This window comes from Balaenoptera acutorostrata, chromosome 2 (assembly GCF_949987535.1).
Source record: "Balaenoptera acutorostrata chromosome 2, mBalAcu1.1, whole genome shotgun sequence".
Taxonomy (NCBI): Eukaryota; Metazoa; Chordata; class Mammalia; order Artiodactyla; family Balaenopteridae; genus Balaenoptera; species Balaenoptera acutorostrata.
The window spans coordinates 173,273,874-173,297,272 of NC_080065.1; the positions used below are offsets into that span (position 1 = coordinate 173,273,874).

Genomic DNA, 23,399 nt, shown 5'->3' on the forward strand with positions numbered 1-23,399 from the left:
CAGCCACTACCATGAGGTCAAGTCTAAACCTGCGCATCCAGGAGCGGCAGATTGTCATCGTGTGCCGTGCAATGGCTCTGCACATGCTTCTACGTAGATGCAGACAAATGAATCTTGTCTGAGCACAGTGTAGCCTAATGGTTAACCACATGGTTTGAGGGCTCACCCTCGGTTACTGTAGAGCCTTGGGCAAGCTACTCAAACACACTGTGGCTCAGTTTCCCCGTCTGTGAAATGGGGGGTAATGACAGTTCCTAGCTCAAGAAGCTATAGTGAAGATGACATTGCTGAATGCTACTTAAATAGCCAGTGCTTGGCTGCTGCTATTTATAATTACTTAAAATGTTAAAAAAATCTGACGGCTTATAATGTTTCTTTATATTCCTCCACCTATCTTAATTTGGGGCCCCCTGGAAGTAGACCGGAGATCGGAATTCAAGACAGTAATTATTTGGGAGGAAGCCCTGGTCCGGGTGAGAAGAGAGACGGGGACCTGCAGGGGGCGCCAACGAGCAGGCTCCACAAGGCTGGGTTCCCAGTGGGCCCTCAAGAAACCCGCCAAGAGCAATTGTCTCAGAGACGTCCTACCCGAGGGAGGAGGGAGGAGGAAGCCGAAGCGTTTCTCATCAACTCTCCTTCCGTGTGTGGTCAGGGCTGCTCCCAGGAGAGCCGTGTGGGCCAACAACGTGGCCTCCTGTGACCAGAGCAGCCTCAGCAAAGAAATGCCGGTCTCGCAGGTGGAGGGTGCTTGCCGACCGCAGCTGCCCTGGTGCCACATTGTGTTTGCCCACCCCTCTCCTAAAGGCATTCTTTGGCTTCTAAAACTTTACTATAACCAACGAAGCCATGTGACCTCAAATAAGGTCTTTCCATTACATTAAAAATCAAGCTTTAGGGGCTTCCCTGGTGGCGCAGTGGTTGAGAATCTGCCTGCTAATGCAGGGGACACGGGTTCGAGCCCTGGTCTGGGAAGATCCCACATGCCACGGAGCAGCTGGGCCCGTGAGCCACAACTACTGAGCCTGCGCGTCTGGAGCCTGTGCCCCGCAACGGGAGGGGCCGCGATAGTGAAAGGCCCGCGCACCGCGATGAAGAGCGGTCCCCGCACCGCGATGAAGAGTGGCCCCCACTTGCCGTAACCAGAGAAAGCCCTCGCACGAACCGAAGACCCAACACAGCCAAAAATAAATAAATAAATAAATAAATAAAGTAGCTATAAAAAAAAAAAAAATCAAGCTTTACCTTCTGAATTCGATTTTTGTGCATGATGGACCATTTACACCTCCCCCACCCTTGGGACACTCAGCTGGTGTATTAGTCACACACGGCCTGGTACCAGGCACATGGCTAACGTTCACATCCGTCTCCCAGCCCTTCACGGCCACCTTGCACGGTGGTTTTTACTGTCCTCGTTTCACAAAGGAGGAAGCAGAGGGATGTCCCTGGTGATCCAGTGGTTAAGACTTCGCCTTCCAATGCAGGGGGTGAGGGTTTGATCCCTGGCGGGAGAGCTAAGATCCCACATGCCTCTCAGCCAAAAAACCAAAACATAAAACAGAAGCAATATTGTAACAAATTCAATAAAGACTTTAAAAATTGTCCACATCAACAAAAAAAAAAACTTAAAAAAAAAATTGGGGCTTCCCTGGTGGCGCAGTGGTTAAGAATCCACCTGCTAATGCAGGGGACATGGGTTTGAGCCCTGGTCCAGGAAGATCCCACATGCTGCGGAGCAACTAAGCCCGTGAGCCACAACTACTGAGCCTGCGCTCTAGAGTCCGCGAGCCACAACTATGGAGCCTGCGGGCCACAATTACTGAAGCCCGGGCACCTAGAGCCCATGCTCGGCAACAAGAGAAGCCACCACAATGAGAAGCCCACGCACCACAAGGAAGAGTAGCCTCCACTCGCCACAACTAGAGAAAACCCGCCAATCGCAGCCAAAAATAAATACATACATAAATAAATAAATTTATTTTAAAAATTACAAAGGAAGACGTGGAGGAACAGAGAGTTTAAGGTACTGGCCCCAGGTCACACAGCAATGATGTGGCTCAGTGCACTGTTTGCTGAATTAACGCATGGAGGTCTGTAGTTGCTGGAGTCTGCTCACATTCCAGGTTTGCCCCTAAGTTGGCTTGGCCACCTTAGCCCAGCCCTTGGGCATCATAACTGCCTGTGGTCCTGACCAGCCAGCTCCAGAGCTCCTCCGATGCCTCAAGGTTCCCAGGCCTTGTAAAGGGCTTCTACTGTGGCTTGGGCTGCCTAGCAACCTGCCCTCCACCCTCCCTCAGGTGAGACTGGACTCAAAGAGTAGCTAGACCAGGGCCAGGGGATGCGGGTGTCGGTAGTTCAAAGGTTGTCACAGGGAGAATGGAGACGGCAGGAAGGGGCTGAGGCCGGAGATTTAGAGACCTCGCCCTGGGGAAGCTCGGAGGTGGAGAGGGGTTGATTCCAGATAAGTGTGAGAGCCTCGGGACAGGACTGGAGGTGGATGTGGGGAGGGGAAGCCCTTGGCCCCTCTCCAGCTCCCCAGACTAGGGGCTCCTGGGGACACACCGAGGCCTCACCCAGCACAGAGTACGTACAGGGGATCAGAGGGTGTTGGGCAAATGTGGCAAAATTGTGGGACCACAAGTTGGTGGCCCTGAGGCTGGGTTACCCCAGGGTACTCCCTGCATCTCTGTCTTTGTCTTTGGGAGTGGTCTCTGAATTTCTTCTATGTATCGCTGGGGTCTTGGGGATGTCTGAGTTTTTCTGGGTTTCTCTGGGGTTTCTGAATATCTCTAGGTGTTGCTGAGGCTCTACAGAGGTCTCTGTGCTGACAGGTTGGCCCTGCCTGGGACTCATATGGGCAGCAGGGGGAGTATGAAGATGAGCCCTCTGGAAGCTTCTGGTTCCTCTCAGCCAGGTTGAGGGCCAGTGTAGCCCCTCTTCCCACAGCCTAGCCATGGCCTGCCGGGGCTGCAGCAGGAAGGCCCAGGCCCCAGGCTCCCCCAGACCCACCTCCAGAACCCACTGTCTCAGGCCCCAAGCCAGCCTGTCCCACGCCCACACAGCCCACCCCAAGCCTGAGTGTCTGGCCCTTTAGTTCCTCATTTCCTTCACTTAATTTCCTCATTTCCTCCTATTCTAAGAGGCCTCAGTGTTGGAATCCACCCACACCCAGGCCCGCCAGCTGGCGCCCCTCTGTCCCTCTCATCCTAAAAGCCTGAGTTCTTGTGTGTGCTTGTTGGCTGATTTCAATGTTTGGATTGAACGTGTTGACTGTGATTTGTATTCACATGATATGATAGGATTCTAAAGGAAAAAAGATAAAAACATACATGGGGAGCTTCTCCCTCCCATCCATCTGCCACTAAGAGGTAACCCCAGGGTATTTGTTTTTCCTGTTTCATCAAAAGTGTCTATAAGGGGGCTTCCCTGGTGGCGCAGTGGTTAAGAATCCACCTGCCAACGCAGGGGACACAGGTTCGAGCCCTGGTCCGGGAAGATCCCACATACCATGGAACAAGTAAGTCTGTGTGCCACAACTACTGAAGCCCGTGCACCTAGAGCCAGTGCTCTGCAACAAGAGAAGTCCGCGCACCGCAACGAGAAGTAGCCCCCGCTCACCGCAACTTGAGAAAGCCAGGACGCAGCAATGAAGACCCAACGCAGTCAAAAATAAATAAATTTTTAAAAAAAGTTTCTGTAGGAAGCTGCTTTTTTTCCCCTCCAGTTAACATATTCATTTGAAGACATCTGCTCTCACCCAGGCCCACTCTCGCCCCAGGGCCTTTACACAGGCTGTTCTACTCCCTGCATGCCCTTCCCACACCTCCTTACTCAATAAGCCCCCTTATCCTTTGCAATAAACCCTCCTTTGATCATCCCATTAAAAAGTTGCCACCCTCCCTGCTTGCTTCCCAACTTTACTTTCTCTGCCACCTGTTACATATTTTTTAATTAATTAACTAATTAATTTTTGGCTGCGTTGGGTCTTCGTTGCTGCGCGCGGGCTTTCTCTAGTTGCGGCGAGAGGGGCTACTCTTCATTGCGGTACACAGGCTTCTCATTGCGGTGGCTTCTCTTGTTGCAGAGCAGGGGCTCTAGGGGCTCTAGGGGCTCAGTAGCTGTGGCATGCGGGCTCAGTAGTTGCGGCTCGCGGGCTCTCGAGTGCAGGCTCAGTAGTTGTGACGCATGGGCTTAGTTGCTCCGCGGCATGTGGGATCTTCCCAGAGCAGGGATCGAACCTGTGTACCCTGCATTGGCAGGCGGATTCTTAACCACTGCGCCACCAGGGAAGTCCCATATTTTCTTGATAGGTTCCGCATGTTGCCAGCCTCCCCGACTGCTACAAGAACTCCACGGGGATTGGGAGTTTGTCTGTTTTGTTCATGGCTGTATCTGCAGCTCCTAGACCAGTGCCTGTCACACAGTAGGAGCTTAATAATGGTTTGTGGAGGAAATGAATGAGTCTTTCCTTATTGTTTCATAGAGGTCTATAATTTCATTTTCATGACTCTGTAGCACCTCCCAGGATAGGTGAACTGTTATCGATCTAACCAATCCCTTAGGTGGTTTCCAATTTTTGTTTTCATAAAACAAACAATGCTGCAATGAATCATCCTGTAGCTCTGTCATCTTTTTGCCTTAAAAAAATTTTTTTTAATTGAAGTATAGTTGATTTACAATATCTTGTAAGTTTCAGGTGCCTTTTTTCTTTTTAATTGTGCAAAGTACACTTAACACAAAATTTACCACTTTAGCCATTTTAAAGTGAACAATTCAGTGATTTTTAGTACATTCACAGTGTGTGCAACCATCACCACTATCTAGTTCCAGAACATTTTTATTACCCCAAAAGGAAACCCCGTCCCATTAGCAGTCACTCTCCATATCCCCCTCCCCAGCCCCTGACAATCACTAATCTACTATCTGTCTCTGTGGATTTGCCTGTTCTGGACGCTTTATATTAATGAAATGATACACTATGTAGTCTTTTGTGTCTGGCTTTGTTCACTCAGCATAATGTTTTTGAGGTTCATCCACATGTAGCGTGTATCAGAGCTTCATTCCTTTTTATGGCCAAATAATATTCACTGTATGGATGGACCACATTTAGTTTATCCACTCATCAGTTCCTGCCCCTGTCATTTTGTAAACATGAAAATATTCAGGAGTCCCAGGATTGGGATGCTGGATCAGTGGGTATGTGCATTCATAATTCCCATGACAGGATGCCTTCCATCGGGCTGCACTACAGATGCTCCCCCAGCAATGTGTGGGGTTGCCTGATTCCCCACAGCCTGGCCAGCACAGGGTGTCATCACACTTTTGAATTTTTGCCCAGCTGATAGATGGAATCAAACAGTATCTCAGAGTTGCTGTGATCTGCTGTTTTTTTACTAGGAGTGAGTATCTTTGGGTTGTTGAAGAACAAATTGCAGCCCTTCCCCAAAGTCTCAGTTCAAGACCTTTGACCATTTGTCTGAGTTTGGAGATGGAAAAGGGGCAGAGTCTGAGGAGAGGGGAAAGCGTGGGGGAGTAGACTTCAGCCTCCCAGAGTCCAGGAAAGACTCTTGACATTTATCCCATTTTACAGATGTGGAAACTGGGTACAGAACAGTTAAGGTCAAGCAGTGAGCCAGGGGCTGGAAAGGATTTGAACCTGATCTGCCTGAAGCCCGGACCCCAGTGAGGCTGAGACTCTCTGCCAGCCTACCTGTACCCATTCCCTCCTCAATCTCTCTTGTGTCACTATCCCTCAGGTCTGACTCAGCTCCCCCTCTCCCTCTGGGACTCTGGGCTCCTCAAAAAGTTTCCCACCTCCAGACCCCAGACTCACTCCAGAAGAATCTTTTGACACAGTGCCCCTCCCCTGCTCACACACCTGCATGGCCCTGGGAATAAAGCCCCACTCCTCCGCCTGGCTTTGGAGGCCTGTGCTGCCTCCCCACCCTGCCCATGTCACCAGTTCCTCCATTTAGTCTGTCCCCTCCAGCCACTCCACTCCTAACTACGCTGTCCCAGCCGGCCATGCTTTCTCAAGCTGCAGGACCTTTACTCCTGCTGTACCTTCTGCCTGGAATCTGCAATGGATTCGTTTCTGCCTGCCACTGCAACTCATCCTCCAAGCCCCAGACTCAACATCCCCTCCCCCAGGGAGCCCTCCTCACATCCCCCTGCAGCATAGAGGCATGGTTTGTACGTGAGGAGAGCTCTGAGCTTGTGGGAGAGGCTAGGAGCTTGGAAAGTCAAAGGCAGTTTGCCAAGGAATCCTTGGCAAACTCCTACTCATGTGTTGAAGCCCCAATTCTAATGTCTCCTCTCCAGGAAAGCTTCCGGTACCCTGTCCCTCACTCTGGCCTTGACCTGACTCCATCAGACTCGGGGTGCCTGTGTCCTGTTCTGTCTTTTTCCGAGACTGGTTGCTCCTGAAGAAACTGGACAGGGCTGAAGTCTCTTGGGGGCTCAGCATGGATGATGTTTGTTGAACAAATAAATGAATGCATGGGTTGGGAGTCAACTGAGCTGAGACCAGGAAGTGAGTTGATGAGGTAGCAGTTAGTTGGGGTGTTATTGGGGGACATGTAGTCATTGGGTTCCAGCAAGAAGGAAGCAGGCTGCCCTTGCCCTTCCCCTAAGAATCCTGGTCCTTGAGGCCTTTCGGCGGTGGCGGGGGGGGGGGGGGGGGGGGGGGGGGCGGGTCTCTGTGTCTTCTTCATTCTTCCCCTCTGCACTTCAGCGGACACCAGTTTCTCTTCCCCTGAGTCGCTGGCTACAGAGCCTGAGGAGCGCCAGGCACCACAGTGGATCCGGATCCGCGGAGGGTCAGACCCTCTGACCCCCGCGTCCAGGTGAGCCAGGACGCAGCCCCTCCGCGCCGGAGACTTCTAGCACGACCGAGGCCAAGGCGTGGCAGGGGGACCAGAAAGGTAGGATGAAGACACTAGAACTTGGGTCTGTGCAAACCAGAGCTGGTGGGACCCCGTCAGCAGCCCCCCCACCCCCACCCCCACCGCCAGCCCAAGACCCAACAGCCTGCAGTTCGGAAAAGAAAGGCAGAGGGGCGGGGTCGTTTCCGGGGCAACGGCTCATTTGCATATAGTCCCGACTTGGCCAAAGAGGGCTCCCGGAATGTTCGGGGAAATTGGGCAACTTAGCCCGAAGGGGCTGATCTGAGAGAAGGGGAAGGGGCTGTCTGGGTCAGGTCTCCTCCTCGCCTTCCAAGCCCCTGAGGCATCCGGGTTAGGTACCCATTCCCCGGAAGGGGAGACTGAGGCAGGGGGCCAGAGCCAATCAAAGAGGAGCCACCAGCGGAAGGGCTAAGTTTTAACACTTCAGAAGTGGCCTGAGCTGCTCTCAGCTATTAAGAAAATATATAACAAACATAGGTGGCGAGGGGGAGGGTGACCCCAGACTGAGGTTGGGGCTTGGATTCTGGTGTCTCTGCCTAGGTTGCCTGCATGGGGGGCGCCCTGGTATGGGTGCTGTTGTTGCCGCTGCTGCTGCTGCTGCATCCAGGCAGCCAGGAATTGTCGTGCCCCGTGTCCTCGGGGGATGTGGACTGGACCAGGGAGTTCTCGGACACATGCCTGAACTTCAGTGGCCAAAGCCTGAGCCTGCTGCCTCAGAACCAGTCTCTGCAGGCCAGCAGTGTGCTTCTTCTCGACCTGTCTGGGAATGGCCTTCAAGAGCTCCCACCGCTTTTTTTTGCTCACCTGGGAAAGCTGCAGGTCCTGGATGTGACCAACAACCCCCTGGACCCCGTGGGTAGGGCACTGGCCGAACGCTGTGACCTTGACCTGAGGGCTGACTGCAGCTGTGTCCTATTACCCTGGCACAAGGTCCGGCGGGACAACTGCTCTGGCTCACTGCCCCTGCGGTGCCTGGATGTGTCCACCAGTGCCTGGCACAACGTCTCTGCCTTCTTGGAAGTGGGCTGCGCCCCTCGCCTGACCATGACAACCATAGGAGCGCTGGTGGCCAGTGGAAGCCTGTTGCTCGTGCTTGCCATTGCTGGCCCAGCGCTGGCGTGGAGACTCTGTAGACATCGGGTAGGCAGTAGCCGGGGCATGAGCAAAACGTGGGCTGCTCAGTGTGGTCCCAGGTCTGGCTCGGGCCAGCAGCCACGGTACAGTAGCCGGGGCCTCAGCCCTAAGCTCCCAGCAGCCACCCGGCCCGGATCTTCCACTTCTGACTATGAGAACATGTTTGTGGGCCAACCAGCTGCCAGGCACCAGTGGGCTGAACACAGGTGAGTGACCCACACACATCTGCCTGCAAGACTCTGGAGCCAGATGGCCAGGGTTCAATTCCCAGCTCTGCCTCTTACAGGCTGTGTGATCTTGGGCAAGTAGTTTCCACCTCTCTGGGTCACCGTTTCTTCACCGATAAAATGGGGACGGTAACAGCCCTCCGCCTCATGGAGTTGGGATAAGAATTGAGTTCTTGTGTATGAGACAAGCGTCCCTCTCACGACCTGCAAACCCAGCTTCTGGCTGCCAAGGATTGGGAGAGAGGAGGCAGGTGTTCAAGGCAGAGTTGGGGCTCTGCCGTAGCGGTCAGTGGCCTGGGCTCAGATGTCGTGTGACCCCGGGCTGTCTCTGAACTTCTGTTTCGGTCTCCGTAAAATGGGACAGCACTCCGGTCTCCTTCTGACACATAGGAGATGCTAAGAAAGCCATCTGTGTCTCTCTCTACCCCACAAAGCCCTGCCTCCAAAGTTGCCTGGGCTTAGATAGATGGGTTCAACTTTTCCAGGTTGGATGAGGGAGTGGAGGGGATTTCAGGGGGGCAGGCACAAGGAAGGGCAAAAGCCTGGAGGTGGGAGAGAACAGAGAATCTGCTGTGGATGTGTTTTGAGAAGGCAAGACATCAGGGCTGAAGTTGGAGGGGGCTGGGAGGATCCAAGCAGGAAGGGAAGAGGGTCATGGTTGGGTTTTGGGGCAGCAGAATCCAAAAGGTGGGGAGGCCTGTGGGAGGCTGTTGGTGAGAAATAAGAGAATATGCAAAGCAGATGCAAATATGGCTCAAAAGCAGAAGTGGGCTGAGGTAAGGAGTTGAAGGCACCACACTCCCTAAGGCAGCTTGTGTTCTGATGCTTGCCTCTGCCTCGCTGTCACCAAGACCTCAGGACCAGTCTCTTCTAAAAACAGTTTAGAATTGGATGTGTCAATCCCAACCTACATTTTACAGTTGCAGAAATGGAGGTTCTGGAAATTCCCTGGTGGTCCACTGGTTAGGACGCTGTGCTTTCACTGGTGAGGGCGCGGGTTCAATCCCTGGTTGGGGAACTAAGGTCCCACGAGTCGTGCGGTGTGGCTGAAAAAAGAAAAAGAAAGAAAGAAAGAAAGAAATGGAGGTTCTGGAAGACAGGGGAATGACATGCCCAAGGTCAGAAGCAGAAGCAAGAAACAAACCCTGACTTCCATCCCCATACAACCATTTATGTATTTGGAGTAATTTATACTAAAGTACAAATGACTGATAGACACCACTTACCCAAAGTGGCCTTTTTTACAAGAGGAGCGGGGGTGGGGGTGTTAGGATGTTCTGGAGGCAGGAAAGTTCTTCTCTGGGTGTCTTGCCCACCATAGCAAGACATTCCTAAGAAGCTACCTCCTCCCTGATCCATTTTGTGGATGGGGAAACTGAGGCTCAGAGATTTATTTTTGTATCAAGACCACAAATTCAGTTGCTTCTGGGGACCTGGTGAAAACATTTCCCATCTGAAGGGGCACTGGTTCAGCTCCAGCAACTTGTGTTCATGTGGCTGGTGTGACTAGAGCTTCCAGTTTTTTAAGAGGAAAACAAAATCTAGAATTTAATGTAAAAAATGGGCAACCATCTCAACTTTAAGGAAGGAAAAAACCCTACAATGACTCAAGGTCCTTGGACCACAGTGTTACAATGCTGAATCCACAGAATCTTCCCTGAATCACTGCACCTTACTTGCTTTCCTCACAGAAAGTTGGGCCAGGCTGGGAGAACACTGCCCCATGACTCACTTTTCTCATATGTAAATATTAGGAGTGGACTCAACTGCCCTGAACTACTTTGCCTCTCAAAGCTGATGTGCCTGCTCCCTGAATCCTACCTGCCCTCCCATCTGTCTGTCCCCACAGGCCTCACCCTTCAGAGGACAGCGACTTCTACATGAACTATAAGAGCCTCCACCATGATTCCCAGCCTGTCTACTGCAACTTGCAGTCGCTGGGCCAGGCCCCATTGGATGAAGAGGAGTATGTGATCCCTGGACGCTGAGCCTTCAACATCTCAAACTCCAGCCTACCCCCTTCCAGGTGACTTGGGGCACCCTGGATCTTCCCTGGCCTCAGTCTTCCCATCTGAGGAATGGGACCAGGGAAGGATCATCCTTGAGGCCCCAGGGAGGCTCTGCAGCCCCCTCTCTAGACCACTCTGCTCCTTAGGCCACTCGGCTGCTAGAAGTGGAGAAGGAGAGACCCCAACACAGGGATGGGAGGGTCAACATGTGAACTCTGTCGTCACCCTCCTGTTGGTGTGCAAGTATTGCCCAATAAATTCTGCGGGACAGATGAGGCTGCTGGGCTCCCAAGACAAGAGCTCTGGGACTCCCAGATTGCTCCCAACCCCCAGTCTCTCCCCTCTGTCACTCTCAGGCCCCCTTCTCAGGTGCCTGGTATCCAGACTTGGCCCCCCAGGGCAGCCCACACTAGCCTCAAAGGGATCCTTATAACTCATGAATGGGACTGCGCCCCTCCCCTGCTCACGCACACTCTATGGCTCCCCACTGCCCCCAGATTCTCAGCCTGGTGGTTGAGACCTGCGTGACCCAGCCCTGCCCAACCCACTGCCCTCTCCCATTCCTCTGCCTTTCTGGTCTGGGCCTCCTCTCCATCAAGCTCACTTCCCTCCTGAAGCTTTCATTTTCTCATGCCATTTACCCATGCCTTTCCTTTTGCCCAAATTGCCATCCCCTTCCACGTTTTCTCACTCTTAAGCATCTGAATACAGATGCAGAACTCTGGTCTGGGCATCAGGAGGCATGGGTCCACTTCCTGACTCTGCCATTAACCCTCTGGGCTTCAGTTCCCCCATCTGTAAAACAAGGTGATTAAAATTGGCCTCTAAGGCTGTTTTAGCTCTAATATCCTGAGATACCTTAACTCATCCTTCAAGGCCCAGGTGCAATGCCAATGCCACTCCGAGAACCCTTCCCTGGTTCCTCCTCAGGCAGAGTTCATCACTCCCAGAGCTCAGTGTATTTCAAGAGTTGGTTCAAGCTCATGCCTCAGCTGGGTTTCCTGTCAGCTGCTCCCAGCCCGACTCCTGCCAAGCCCCCAAACTAGGGGAGACAGAGCTGGACACAGACACCCCCAGTCCTGGGAGGTCAAGCCTGGGCCAGAAGGAGAGATGGAACGACGGTCCGCAGAGGGAGATGAATGAAGGAGTTTAAAAAGGGCTGTATGTAAGAGGGGAATCCGAAGTGGGTTTTGAAGGATGCATAGGTTTTCGAGAAGTAGAAAGGACAAGGCACACTGGGCAGGGGGACCAGCCTGGAGGTGTGAAAAGGCACACGGGCAGCAGTGTCCGGCAAAGGCAACAGTAGATGTTTGGGGAGAGACTCAGTATGGCAGCTGCTACCTTTGGGTGATCCTGACATTGAGTTTAATTTTGAGGCTCCCTTGGCTTCCCCAACACCTGGGAGTGACCCAGGGTGGGAGAGGCAACCTATGAGGGTCTTCAGCTTCCTTGCATCCCTACATCCCTGCCCTAGACACTACTCGAGCCCCCACTCCTGCTGCCAAAAATCTGTCTTCCTCTGCTCACTAATGCATTGCCTGGGTTGACCTCTTTGCACGATTCTTACTACAATCAGCCACTTATGATCTATCTTATACTCATTTGTCCCTGCACTCAACTGAGCTTGAATGGAGTGGTTTTTGCCTGCGTTGTTCCTTCGTGTCCTCAGTGCCCAGCCATGGCCTGGCACAAAGTGGGTACTCACTGAATACATTCAGGGGCACCTGCAGTCATTCAGATCTGCCTCTGGATGGTGGGGTTCACAGGGGACACATCTCACTCACTGCTGAAGCTGGGTGCTCTGTCCTCCAGACTCCCATGACAGTTCCTCAGGGTGAACAGGCAAGTGGGTGTGGGGAAGGGGCTGGGCTTAGTACATCTCAGCAATTCCAAGATCCTAAGTAGGAAAAGATATAACCTGGGAGACGTGGTGTGCATGAAAACGTTCTTCACAACTTACTTCTCCCTGCTCTTTTTTTTTTTTAATTAGTTAATTTCTTTTTGGCTGCGTTGCTGTGCACGGGCTTTTCTCTAGTTGTGGCGAGTGGGGGCTACTCTTCGTTGCGGTGCTCAGGCTTCTCATTGCGGTGGATTCCTTCGTTGCAGAGCATGGGCTCTAGGCATGCGGGCTTCAGTAGTTGTGGCCCGCGGGCTCAGTAGTTGTGGCGCACGGGCTTAGTTGCTCCATGGCACGTGGGATCTTCCCAGACCAGGGCTCGAACCCACGTCCCCTGCTTTGGCAGGTGGATTCTTAACCACTGTGCCACCAGGAAGTCCCTCTCCCTGCTCTTTTTATATGAAAGGATAGAGGCATCATTAAAATGAAGGGAGGTGCCACAAACAGGAGAGGTAATGGGACTCTTCCAGGTCGGGGGCAGATTCACACACAATGCACTTGACTCTGGGCTGCCTGTGTTTGGAAAGGTGACCCCCATGGAGGGAGAGAGAGCAGGATAGTGATAGAGACAGGGCCAGATAATTACAGAAACAGGAGTACTGAGAGATCAGAAGAGATGGAGGGAGACTGAGACCCAAAAGGGTCTCAGAAACCAAAGCAGAGGAATAGGGAGGTAGAGAAGCACAGAAACAGAGAGAGGGGTGTCTCCGGCTGTGCTTGAGGACCATTGGCATCATGACCACCGTCCAATTTCTTGGAATCCCCAAGAACATCCTGCCACCCATTCCCCGGACTGTTCCAATCATCTCATAACAGCTCCCCTGAGGGAACTGAGGCCAGCGGGGGTGGGCTCTTCCCAAGGTCACCAGCTCCATCCTGGACACCACAGGGGTCAGGTCAGACAGCTTCATTTTTATTACCAGAGTTTTCCATAAACAACACCCTGTCAGACCACCCCTCCCCAGCCCTCCAGTACCCAGGCAGATCACCCCAATAAATTAATAATAAATACATACATAAATACATAGGTTTGGGCCAGGAGGGAGCAGATAGCAATGGTTAGGAATCGGGTATTTCAGGTTCCACGAGCCCATTAGACAGACAAGGACAACTGAAGTCATTTCCATTGCATTTGTGCCATAAGTGAAGGACCAGGGCCGCTCACACGCAGTGGCAGTCCTTGGCCACGAGGTCGTCGAAGGGCGTGAGTGACACGCGGCCGTCGCTGTCTTGGTGCATGAGCACCACCGGATCGTAGCTGGCTGGCACGCAGCATGGGGCAGGCGCAGCATCAGGGTTCAGGCCATGCAGGCGCGCTTGCATCTGCGCGTGCGTGTTAGCCGATCGGAAGTGGCTCGGGCACGCGCCGATGCACATGCGCACGTCCAGCTCGCGTGGCGCCAACACCCAGTCAGCCCAGCCCAGGTCCTCGAGCGACGCGCGCAGGCTCTGCAGGCGACAGCAGCGCCCCTCCCCGAGCGGGCAACCGTCCCGGGTGCGAGCATGCGCGTGGCGTCGCCCCCTGGTGGCGCTTGTCCGCCAGTGCAGCTCAAGCTGGGGCTGTGCAGAAGACAACGCCTCCAGCAACTGGTCCGTTCGCCGCAACGGTCGCAGGCGTATTGCGGGAGACCGGGAGCTTCCGAGGCTGAGCTGACGCTGTAGTGGCCGCGTCACATCCCACGAGCTCCGCGCCTTCGGGGACAGCTGGAGAAGGGCCCTATGCAGGCGGGAAGCTGCAGGGAGCCCCTCAGTTAAGTCGACCCGGGGGATGCGCAGGTGCAGGTGGCCACCTGGCCCAAGTCGCACTATGGGAGAGAGGAAAACCCGTCACTCATGGGCCTACTGTGTGCCGGGCGCGGGGTGGTGGTGGTGTGTGTGTGCCCATTTTCTCCAACACCCCAAGCTGGATCCTACCTCAGGGCCTTTGCACAAGCTACTTCCTCTACCGGCTACACTCCTACCCTGAATCTCAACATGGCTGGTTACATACCACTCCAGCCTGCCTAAAATTGGCACCGACCTATTTTATTTGGTTGTCTATTATTTGCCTCCCCCACCAGAATCTCAGTGGGGATTTCTGTCTGCTTCGTCACCACTGTGCCTGGCACATAGTAGGTGCTTAGTTAATACTTGCAAGAATGAATGTATATCTGATCTTTTAGAGAGACTGAGATTCCATTGCTGGCTCTGCCTCCTTCTGGCTGCCAAAATCATTTTTACTGAAGTTCTACTAAGTGCCCGGGGCTGGGGATACAGCAACGAGCTACTGTGTTTTCAACTCTCTGGTTTCCTCCATATCTGAGAAATGAAGGGTGTCTGGCTCCCCAGGATTCTCAGACCTCCAGGCTGGTACATATGTTGGGGACACTGGGGAGACTGAGGTTTGAGGGCTCGCAACCCAGTCTATAGGCTCAGAGAGAAAGAAGTTTTCCTGGAGTCCCACAGCACAAGTGGGATTAGGGCGGGGTAAGAGCTCTCCCTTCTGGCCTGACACCCTCCCCTCAACTCCTCCCAGTTCCTAGCGCAGCCCACATCTCCTTGCACCCCCTCCGCCCGCTGGAGGCTAGGTGGAGGGCGTGAAAATACTCCACTCCCTCCCTAAGGCACCAGTCACGTGCAACTTTAGCGGTGCCTCGGCGCGCGATTGCATCAGATTGGGAACCAGCCCAAGCAGGTTCTGCGCATCTCTGCGCACCGCTCTGTCCCCTCCCCCGCCCCTCCCTTCCGCCGGACCCCTGGATCCTTCCCACTGGAAATCCCCCTCCAACCCTTTCCTCACATCCAAGGGCAGGGACCACGTCCCCTCGCCCGACCTTGTCTCTCTGGGTTCTCCAGGCTCTTTGAGTCTTCAGTAGAGTCTCTGGATTCTGTGGCCTTAGTTTCCCCATCTGCCACCCGGGGAGGTGTTGTAACATCTCAGGTTGGCTAAGCCTCGCCTGGTCCTGATGCAAACCCAGCCTTTAGTTCCCCCATCAGCCTCGAAGGGTGACTTTCTTGCCGGGTTCACGGATGGGGAAACTGAGGCTCGGCGTTAGGTCTAGGCCTCTATGTCTAAGAACCACTGGTTAAATGATGGGAGCTGCCCAGGGTGGGGTCTCCGAGATTTTACTCACGCTTTGGAGTGACTATCCGGACTTCAGGGGGAATGAGGTCCGGGTTCGAGTCTTCCCGGGTCTGGTTCGCTCGAAGCCGGGTCAGCAAATCTTCGTAGCGTTTCCGCAACTCCCGGAATCTGGAGACATCAGGACTGGAGTGCACGTTTGCGGGTCCCGGGAAAGCGGAGAGGTGCTCCTGGGCCAGAGATAGGGCGCCTCCCGAGGGCAGCCAGGAGAACATCAGCAGCATCAGCAGCATCGGAGAGCGGTGTGGTGGTGTCGGTCGCTGCCCTGGCATGACTGTGTTAGTTAAGCTCTAAGCTGTGACTGACCGGACGCTGCTGGACTAGCCTTTATAGTCCCCGGACTTTGTCCGCCCCCGCCTGCCTGGTCCCGCCCACCGTGGGTGCAGAGTAAACACTCCAGGGACCACAACTGGGCGGGGTCTTCGGCTGCTTTTCAGGGGGCAGTGCTTTTTGATGGGTGGGGGGGGGCTCCTAGGTATGCTGGGGAACCCCCTTCAGGAGCCTCTCTGAGCTTCAGTATCTTCTTCTGTGAAGTGGGGACATCATCCCAGCTTGGTGGACTGGAGGGAAGAATAATTTTCTCAAAAAAGATTTATTATTATGTGCTAAACTCCACAGCAGGAGCTTAAGAGGTGAGGTGGCTTTCTTCCCTGATGAGATTCCTGCTCTCCCCTCTTTGCTTAGGGTCAAAGGCTGAAGATAGTGAAAAACAAAGGAAGCAGAGGAAAAAAAGGGCCAGAAAAAGCCAGATAGTGCAACCTGAGGCAAATCATTCCTCTCCATCACACCTCTATTTCTTCATCTGGAAAATAAGGAAGGATTGAGACTTTCACTGGAGAGAAGGTCAAATGAGGTGTAAAGGACAGAACCAGGCACATAGCAGGTGCCTGATAAACTGGGTGTTTTTGCAGTTACTCATCTTCAGCTGGGGAACTCCTATCCAATCCTCAAAACCCTACTCAGAAAGCTCCTCCTCCAGGAAGCCTTCTCTGACATTTCCTTTCCAGGCTCAGCAGGGTGCTTCCAACCCCATCCCTTCCTCCAGCCCAGCCCTGACCCCACAGCGCTGGGAGTGTGTGTGCTTGGCTCTGTCTGCCCCCAGACTGGGGTCTTCTTGAAGGCTTGGGCAGGGATGAAGCTACTCTGGGCCCCCATCCTTTGGCTGGGCCTGAAGAAGAGGTGGCAGAGAATTGGGGTGCTGGGGCCTGGGGCAGTGAAGGCTGGTATCAGGTCCAGCCACCAGAGGATAGAGGAATAGAGGGTGCCCCAGGAACATCCTTTCTCCTGGGGTACCCAGCCCTTGCTCTACTGCTCAGGACTCCTGGCACCAGGCATCCATCCCTGTGCCTACTCCCAGCTTCCTGGCCTCAGAGAGGGTGGGCTGCTGTGCAAAGCAGATCGTGGGGGTGTGTAAAGTGTGACGGGGTGTGTGCAGGCAACAGATACAAGGGGGGGTGTCACACAGCAAGGCTCCTACTGGAGAAATGGAGTCCAGGCCCTCCCCACCTCCAGCTGTGTGAGCCCCACCAAGCCTCTGGCTCCATTGGGTCTCAGCCTCAGCTTCTGTGCAGTGGGATTATCTCCCAGCTATCGGGGTGGAGGGCTGAGGCTCTCGATGTGATGCCCCGGGAACTCAGCAGGTGCTTAGTAGAGACGTCTCTCTGCTCACGTCACCATCATGTCCATCTGACTGCAGCTGGTTGGGAGGCTGGACCAGTCCTCTTCTTTCCATGGGACTCATTTCCTTTCTAAGGATAAGGAAACCAAGACTTTGAGGGGCAAGTAAGGTGGGTAGAGTTGTAGGGGACGATCCCACCATGGGATCTTGCACGTGTCCACACAGGCCACGCAGACCTCATCTGAGTCTTGTCAGAATGCCTGGGTCCCCTGGGAACCCAGAGTTTGGAGGCCTGAGAGGAGTTTCTCGGAAGCCATCACCACTCACCTCCTTACCTCTCTTGGAAAGCTGTCATGGGACAGCTTCTCATGCCTCCCAGGTTTGAGCCTCCCCAGGAAATTAACAGAAAATTCAACTTTTAAAGTGAACAGGACTTCCCTGGTGGTGCAGTGGTTAAGAATCCTCCTGCCAATGCAGGGGACACGGGTTTGAGCCCTGGTCCAGGAAGATCCCACATGCCGCGGAGCAACTAAACCCATGCGCCACAACTACTGAAGCCTGCGCACCTAGAGCCCATGCTCCGCAACAAGAGAAGCCACCACAATGAGAAGCCCGTGCACTGCAACGAAGAGTAGCCCCCGCTCACCGCAACTAGAGAAAGCCCACGTGCAGCAACGAAGACCCAACGCAGCCAAAAATAAATAAATAAATTTATATTTAAAGAAACTAAAGGAAACGGATCAACAGCCAGATGGAAGAGATGCATAGGGCAAGGTATGTGAAAAGGGCATGGATTTTCCATGTCTGCTTCCAGCACACCACCCTCCCAGCACCTCTGCATGTTCATCAACCCAGACGCTCTCCAAAGCCCATCCTGTGGGGGTTTATGGAAGCTTCATTACATAGGCACAGTTGATTAAGTCATTGGCCATTGGTGATTGAACTCTAGCTCCAACCCCTCTTCCATCCCCGGAATTGGGGGGTATGGGGAGGTTGGGGCTGAATGTTCCAACCCTCTAATTGCATGGTTTGTGCTCCTAGCAACCAGCCTCCATCCTTGAGTTGTTTTTCAAAAGTCACCTCTATAACATAACGAAAGACACCTTTATCTCTCTCTTCACAGGAAATCCCAAGGGTTTTAGGAGCTCTATGACAGAAATGGGGTGGAAGACCAAATGTATATTTCTTATTATAAGTCACAATATCACATATATAAACAGAATCATGCAGCATGTGGTCTTTTGGATCTGGCTTCTTTCACTCAGCATGTTTTCAGGGTTCATCTATGTTGGAGTGTGTATCAGTGCTTTTCTCTTTTTTATGACTGAATAGTATTCCAGCGTATGAAGACACCACACTTCGTTCATCCATTCATCCATTCATGGTCATTGGGTTGTTTCCACCTTTTGAACTATTGTGAGTAGTGCTTTCTTGAACACATACATGAAGATTTGAGGACCTGTTTTCAATTCTTGTGAGGTTGTACCCAGAAGGGGAATTGCTGGATCATATGATCATTCTATGTGTAACTTTTTGAGGCATCACAAAAATGTTTTCTACAGCCCTCTGCCTTTTTATTTTTAAATTTTTATCAAGATATGACTTACAGAAAGCAAAAAGGCCTAATCTTAGGTGTTGAGTTCGATGACATTTCACATAACCACCTCCCAAAATGAGGTTCCAGAACATTCCCAGCTCCATCACTCTCCCTACCTTCAGATAACAGCTGTGCCCACCTCTGTTACCATGGATGAGTTTGCCTATTTCCTAACTTGATGTAAACAGAACCAGCCATTGCATCCTCTTTTCTGTCTGGCGACTTTCACTCAACACCATGGCTGTGAATGGCTGTGTTCTTCACCTATTGTGTGCCTTGTTCTTTTTCCTTGCTGTATAGTATTCCACAGTGCATGTCCAGGAGTGGAGCTGCTGATTCATGAGTGGGTGTCTGTCACTTTACGAGCAGGACCAGTAATTAGTTCCCTTTATTCCTGGAACTTCTCAAGGGGACACAGCCCGTGGGTGGTCCCTAGGGACAGGAAACGGTGACATTAGCTCCATGGTGGTTTCCACTTCACCAAATTCTGGAATGCTGGCAGCCAGGCCGATCTGGCTCCCCTTCACAGCATTGCTAGCCGATGACCTCATGGCCAGTCCCATGGCCAAGCTGGGAGGAGCAGTGGGGCAGGCTGCAGGCAGCCAGCCAGCGATGAGCTCAGTCGGCCGGGACCCTGCATTCCTCACTGGCAGCTTCCACGAGTCCCAGAAGCCACGCCACGGCAGAGGTAAACAGAGCACAGAGGCCGGGGGTCAGGCTGTTCCCTCCATTTAGCTTAGCTCCCAACCTCCTAGAATTTTTCCTCACCACCTTCTGTTGGCCGTAGGCACCCTCATCAGACACACACGACACACAAGAAACAACCCAAACCCAGTTGTTGGTTTCTCATTATGTGAGGCAAACACAGTCATGACACGAGATCCGGAAGAGGTGAAAAAGCAGGTTATTTAAAAATCTCTGAGTTCAACGGACAAGGAGAACTGCTCTCCTGTAGCTGTGAACGTCCCTCCAGGCCAACATGTGCCTGTGTCATCGATGGGGGTCCACAGGCAGCCTGGGTTCAAATCGTGGCTTAGTCCTTGAGATGCCAAGCAGATTTGGGACGCATTACTAATCTCTCCAAACCTCAGTTTCTCAGTGCAGCCTGTCTCTCAGTATTACCCTCTTATAGGGCAGCACTGAGTAGATGAAGTTTGATTGGAGCTACAATCCCAAGAACTAATAACTATTGGTATTATGGGTAATTGGCCAATAATGTCTCAGCTTCAGCTAGAGTTGAGCTCAGATAGGTCTGGGCAATCTTACTTAGAAAGAATGGCCCCTACCGGCAAACTCCTATTTACCTCTTAAACCCCAGTTTGATGCCCCATCTTCCAATAAGACTTCCTTGTTCTCTGCCCAGGTTCCCTCAGGCTGAGGGGCCTCCCTCTGGCCTCATCTTGACCACACAAGGCTGGAAGGTCTGAGTCCGGCTCTGTGCACTGCCAGACCAGAGCTTTCTGGGACCAAGTCCCAGTATCACTATTTTAGTTTCCTGTGGCTGCCGTAATAAATTGCCACAAACTGGGTAGTTTAAAACAACAGAAATTTATTCTCTCACAGTTCTGGAAGCTAGGACTTTGAAATCATAGGTTGGCAGGGCTGTGCTCCCTCCAAAGGCTCTAGGGGAGGATGCTTCCTTGCCTCTTCCAGCTTCTGGTGGCCCTAGGTGTTCCTTGGCTTGTGGCTGCATCACTTCAGTCTCTGCCTCTGATTTCCCATGGCCTTCTCCTCTTCTCCGTCTATCCCTCCTCTTCTCTAAGGACACCTGTCAGTATGCAGTAAGTCCCCTACGTGCGAACGAGTTCCACTCTGAGAGCGCATTCATAAGTCCAATTTGTAAGTCCAACAAAGTTAGCCTACGTACCCAACTAACACAGTCGGCTATATAGTACTGTACTGTAATAGGTTTATAATACTTTTCACACAAATAATACATACAAAACAAACAAACACAAAAAATAAAGAAAACATATAAAATTTTACAGTATAGTACCTTGAAAAGTACAGTAGTACAGTACAACAGCTGGCATACAGGGCTGGCATTGAGTGAACAGGCAAGAAGAGTTGCTGACTGCAGGAGGGAGAGGAGGTGGGAGATGGTAGAGCTGAAAGATCGTCAGCAATAGGAGATGGAGGGCAAGCTGCAATTTCACTCATGCCCCACCTTGATGGAATGTATGTTCGCATCTTTGAAAGTTTGCAACTTGATGGTTCATATGTAGGGGACTTACTGTATTTAGGGCCCAGTGTAAATCCAGAACAGTCTCATTTCAAGATCTTTAACTTAATTACTTCTGCAAAGACCCTTTGTCCAAATGAGGTCACATTCACAGGGACTGAGGGATCTGTATCAGCTCATCAAGGGAGGTGTGGTCCAGAGAAGGGCCATGAAATTCCCTGAGAAACATCACAGCAGTGAATGATGGAGATGGTGTGGGGAGACACCTACATCTGCAGCAAAGTGTGGAGCAAAGAATAAATACCACGGGAAAAATTTTGAGCACCTACTGTTACCAAACTGAACTCGGGTCAGCTCACCCTACACACAACAAAGCCAATCTACTGACACCAGGTTGTGTTGAAGGAAAGTACAACGTTTATTGCAGGGCACCAAGCAAGGGAGTGGGAGACCAGCCTCCAATCTACTCCACCTTGGCCCCTGAGTTAGGAGTTTTTTTTAAAGGGGAAGAACAAAGAGGCTGAAATTAATCATCTTGTGACATTGCTGTGACATATCTGGTTTTTTTAAATTAGAATTGTACCCATTTTTTTTTTAATATTTATTTATTTGGTTGCACTGGGTGTTGCAGTACTTGGGCTCCTTAGTTGTGGCATGTGAACTCTTAGTTGCAGTATGCATGTGGGACCTCGTTCCCTGACCAGGGATTGAACCCATGTCCCCTGCATTGGCAGGCGGATTCTTAACCACTGCACCACCAGGGAAGTCCTGGAGTACAGAGTCTTAACTACTGTGCCACCAGGGAAGCCCCTGCTGTGACATTTCTTAATCGTAGTTTCAGGCATCAGGATATGTCTGGTTTACGATTCTCTGGCCAGGTGGTCCATGGCTCTGGGGTCTGTGAGCTCATCTTGCCCCGGAGAAACAAGCTGAGTTTGTATGTTAGCGATGTTATCTACAGTAGCCATTTTGGTACATTAACAATGTTATCAACATCAGCAATTTTAATCATCTGACTCTGGTTGATTAGTGTTCAGTTAGCACAGGATTGAGGTCAGACAGGACAAGAAAGGGAATGAAGTTTGGGATAGAGGGATTAATCCTAAACTTGGTAAGGGAACTTGGTTTTAGGGGGGCTCAGTTTCACTACTGTGTGTCTGGCACATAAGACATAATCCTTATAAGACCTGATGGGGGCGGATCATGATCTTCATTTCACAGGTGACAACCTGAGGCTGGAGAGGCATTGTGCCAAGGCCAGAAAGCTTGAAGTGAAGCTGGGCTTGAAGCCCAGGCAGCCAGCTCCCTAGCCTGCTCCGTCTCTCCCAGAGCCTCTAAAAAGAGGGGATCTGGCCACCCTCAGGGGCCAGCGTGAGATGTGGGGCGGGGAGGAGGAAGACGAATTCTCCCTCTACCCTTCTGTGTTCTTGGCTGAGACCCCCTGGAATAAAAGACAGATTAGCAAGAGAAAAACACACAGAAGTCTAACATGTATATCTCGTGTATATATGGGAGATACAGAGGGAAACTGAGTAAAAATCCCCAAGAGGGCCCCAGCCACTCCCTTAAATACCATCTTCCGCTAAAGACAAAAGAAAGGTGCTGGGCCTGGGGTGGGTGTTGAGGCCAATTCTGGGAGGTGACCAGGAAAAGCACAGTAAACAAGGGTAAGGTTCGTTCTGCAGGTTTTAATTTGTGCTCTCTCCACTGATAAGATTCTCCAGGGATTTAGAGCCATGCTCTTCTTCCTTGTACAGAGAGGGAGACACACTTAACAAATGGAGACTTCTTTTATAAATGTAAATGCCCCTTACAAAAGCGTAACTTCTACTCTGTTTTCAGAGTTTCTCCTGTACCTGCAGTTTCTCTAAAGAATCTTTATGCCAAAGAGGCAGGCTCTGGAGTGTCACCTTCTGCTACCCTTCAGATGGGACTGATGAAATTGCAATGTTGGGCATATGATGGGCTTGCAATACCTGGGCGTGTGGGAAGAACCCAGGCTCAGGGAAGGGAGATCCAGGTTTGAATCCTGACCATGCCAGTTCCTGGCTGTGTGACCTTGGGCAGGTGGCTTGGCCTCTCTGTGCCACTCTTCCTTCAATGTCCTGAGCCCTGGACAGGCCACAGCTGTGAGGATCCACAGGTCTTTCTCCTTGTGCTCACATAAGAGGTGCTTTAAAGGAACTCATCTACTCATTTGTCCATTCACTCCTTCATCCATTCGCTCCACAGATATTTCTTTAACATCTATTATGTGCCAGACCTCCTTTCAAGTAGCAAAAGAAAAGTCTCTAGGCATGGGAGGAGTAGAGGAAAGGGTGATTCTGGCAGCGGAACACAACATGTTCAAAGACCCTGAGGTCAGACAGTCAACTCCAGGCACCAGGCTGGCAAAGGAACTTGAAAGCTGACGCAGGCCCATGAGGCCATTCACAGCAGACAAGCCTGGTTCAAATCCCAGTTTGGCTTCTCCTTGGCTCTGTGACCGGGGCAAGCAAGCACTTCACATCCTAGAATCTTTTCCTTGTCAAAGGTAGTTTTCCTCACCTGGAGAGGTGTTTTTGCAGCTCTTCACAGTCAAGGTAAGTTTAAAAAAAAAACTGTGAGCATTTGAATGCACCCCCAAAGGTGCCCAACTGATGGCCGGGGTTACTTGAGCAAAGTCACTTTTAGTTTACTTTTTTTTTTTTTTTAAAGGTAGATGCTGGAGTA

At 51.9% G+C, this 23,399-nt stretch overlaps 2 protein-coding genes across 3 annotated transcripts; one reads left to right on the forward strand and one right to left on the reverse strand.

Annotated features, from left to right (window-relative positions):
• Positions 1-6,735: 6,735 nt before the first annotated feature.
• Positions 6,736-11,074, forward strand: LRRC25 (leucine rich repeat containing 25). Of its 2 annotated transcripts, none has more exons than XM_057540938.1 (4): positions 6,736-6,920; positions 7,443-8,242; positions 10,113-10,289; positions 10,419-11,074. In XM_057540938.1, exons 2-3 carry the CDS (start codon positions 7,452-7,454, stop codon positions 10,249-10,251), a joined length of 930 nt encoding a protein of 309 aa, XP_057396921.1. In that variant the 5' UTR covers positions 6,736-6,920; positions 7,443-7,451; the 3' UTR covers positions 10,252-10,289; positions 10,419-11,074. The 2 variants fall into 2 exon arrangements, with proteins under 2 accessions (XP_057396921.1, XP_057396922.1); XM_057540939.1 differs by having other exon boundaries at positions 6,736-6,842.
• Positions 11,075-13,061: 1,987 nt separating this feature from the next.
• GDF15 (growth differentiation factor 15) lies at positions 13,062-15,610 on the reverse strand. The gene is made up of 2 exons (XM_007195463.2): positions 15,283-15,610; positions 13,062-13,974 (listed from the first exon to the last, which is right to left on the reverse strand). Exons 1-2 carry the CDS (start codon positions 15,560-15,562, stop codon positions 13,331-13,333), a joined length of 924 nt encoding a protein of 307 aa, XP_007195525.1. The 5' UTR covers positions 15,563-15,610; the 3' UTR covers positions 13,062-13,330.
• Positions 15,611-23,399: the final 7,789 nt, after the last annotated feature.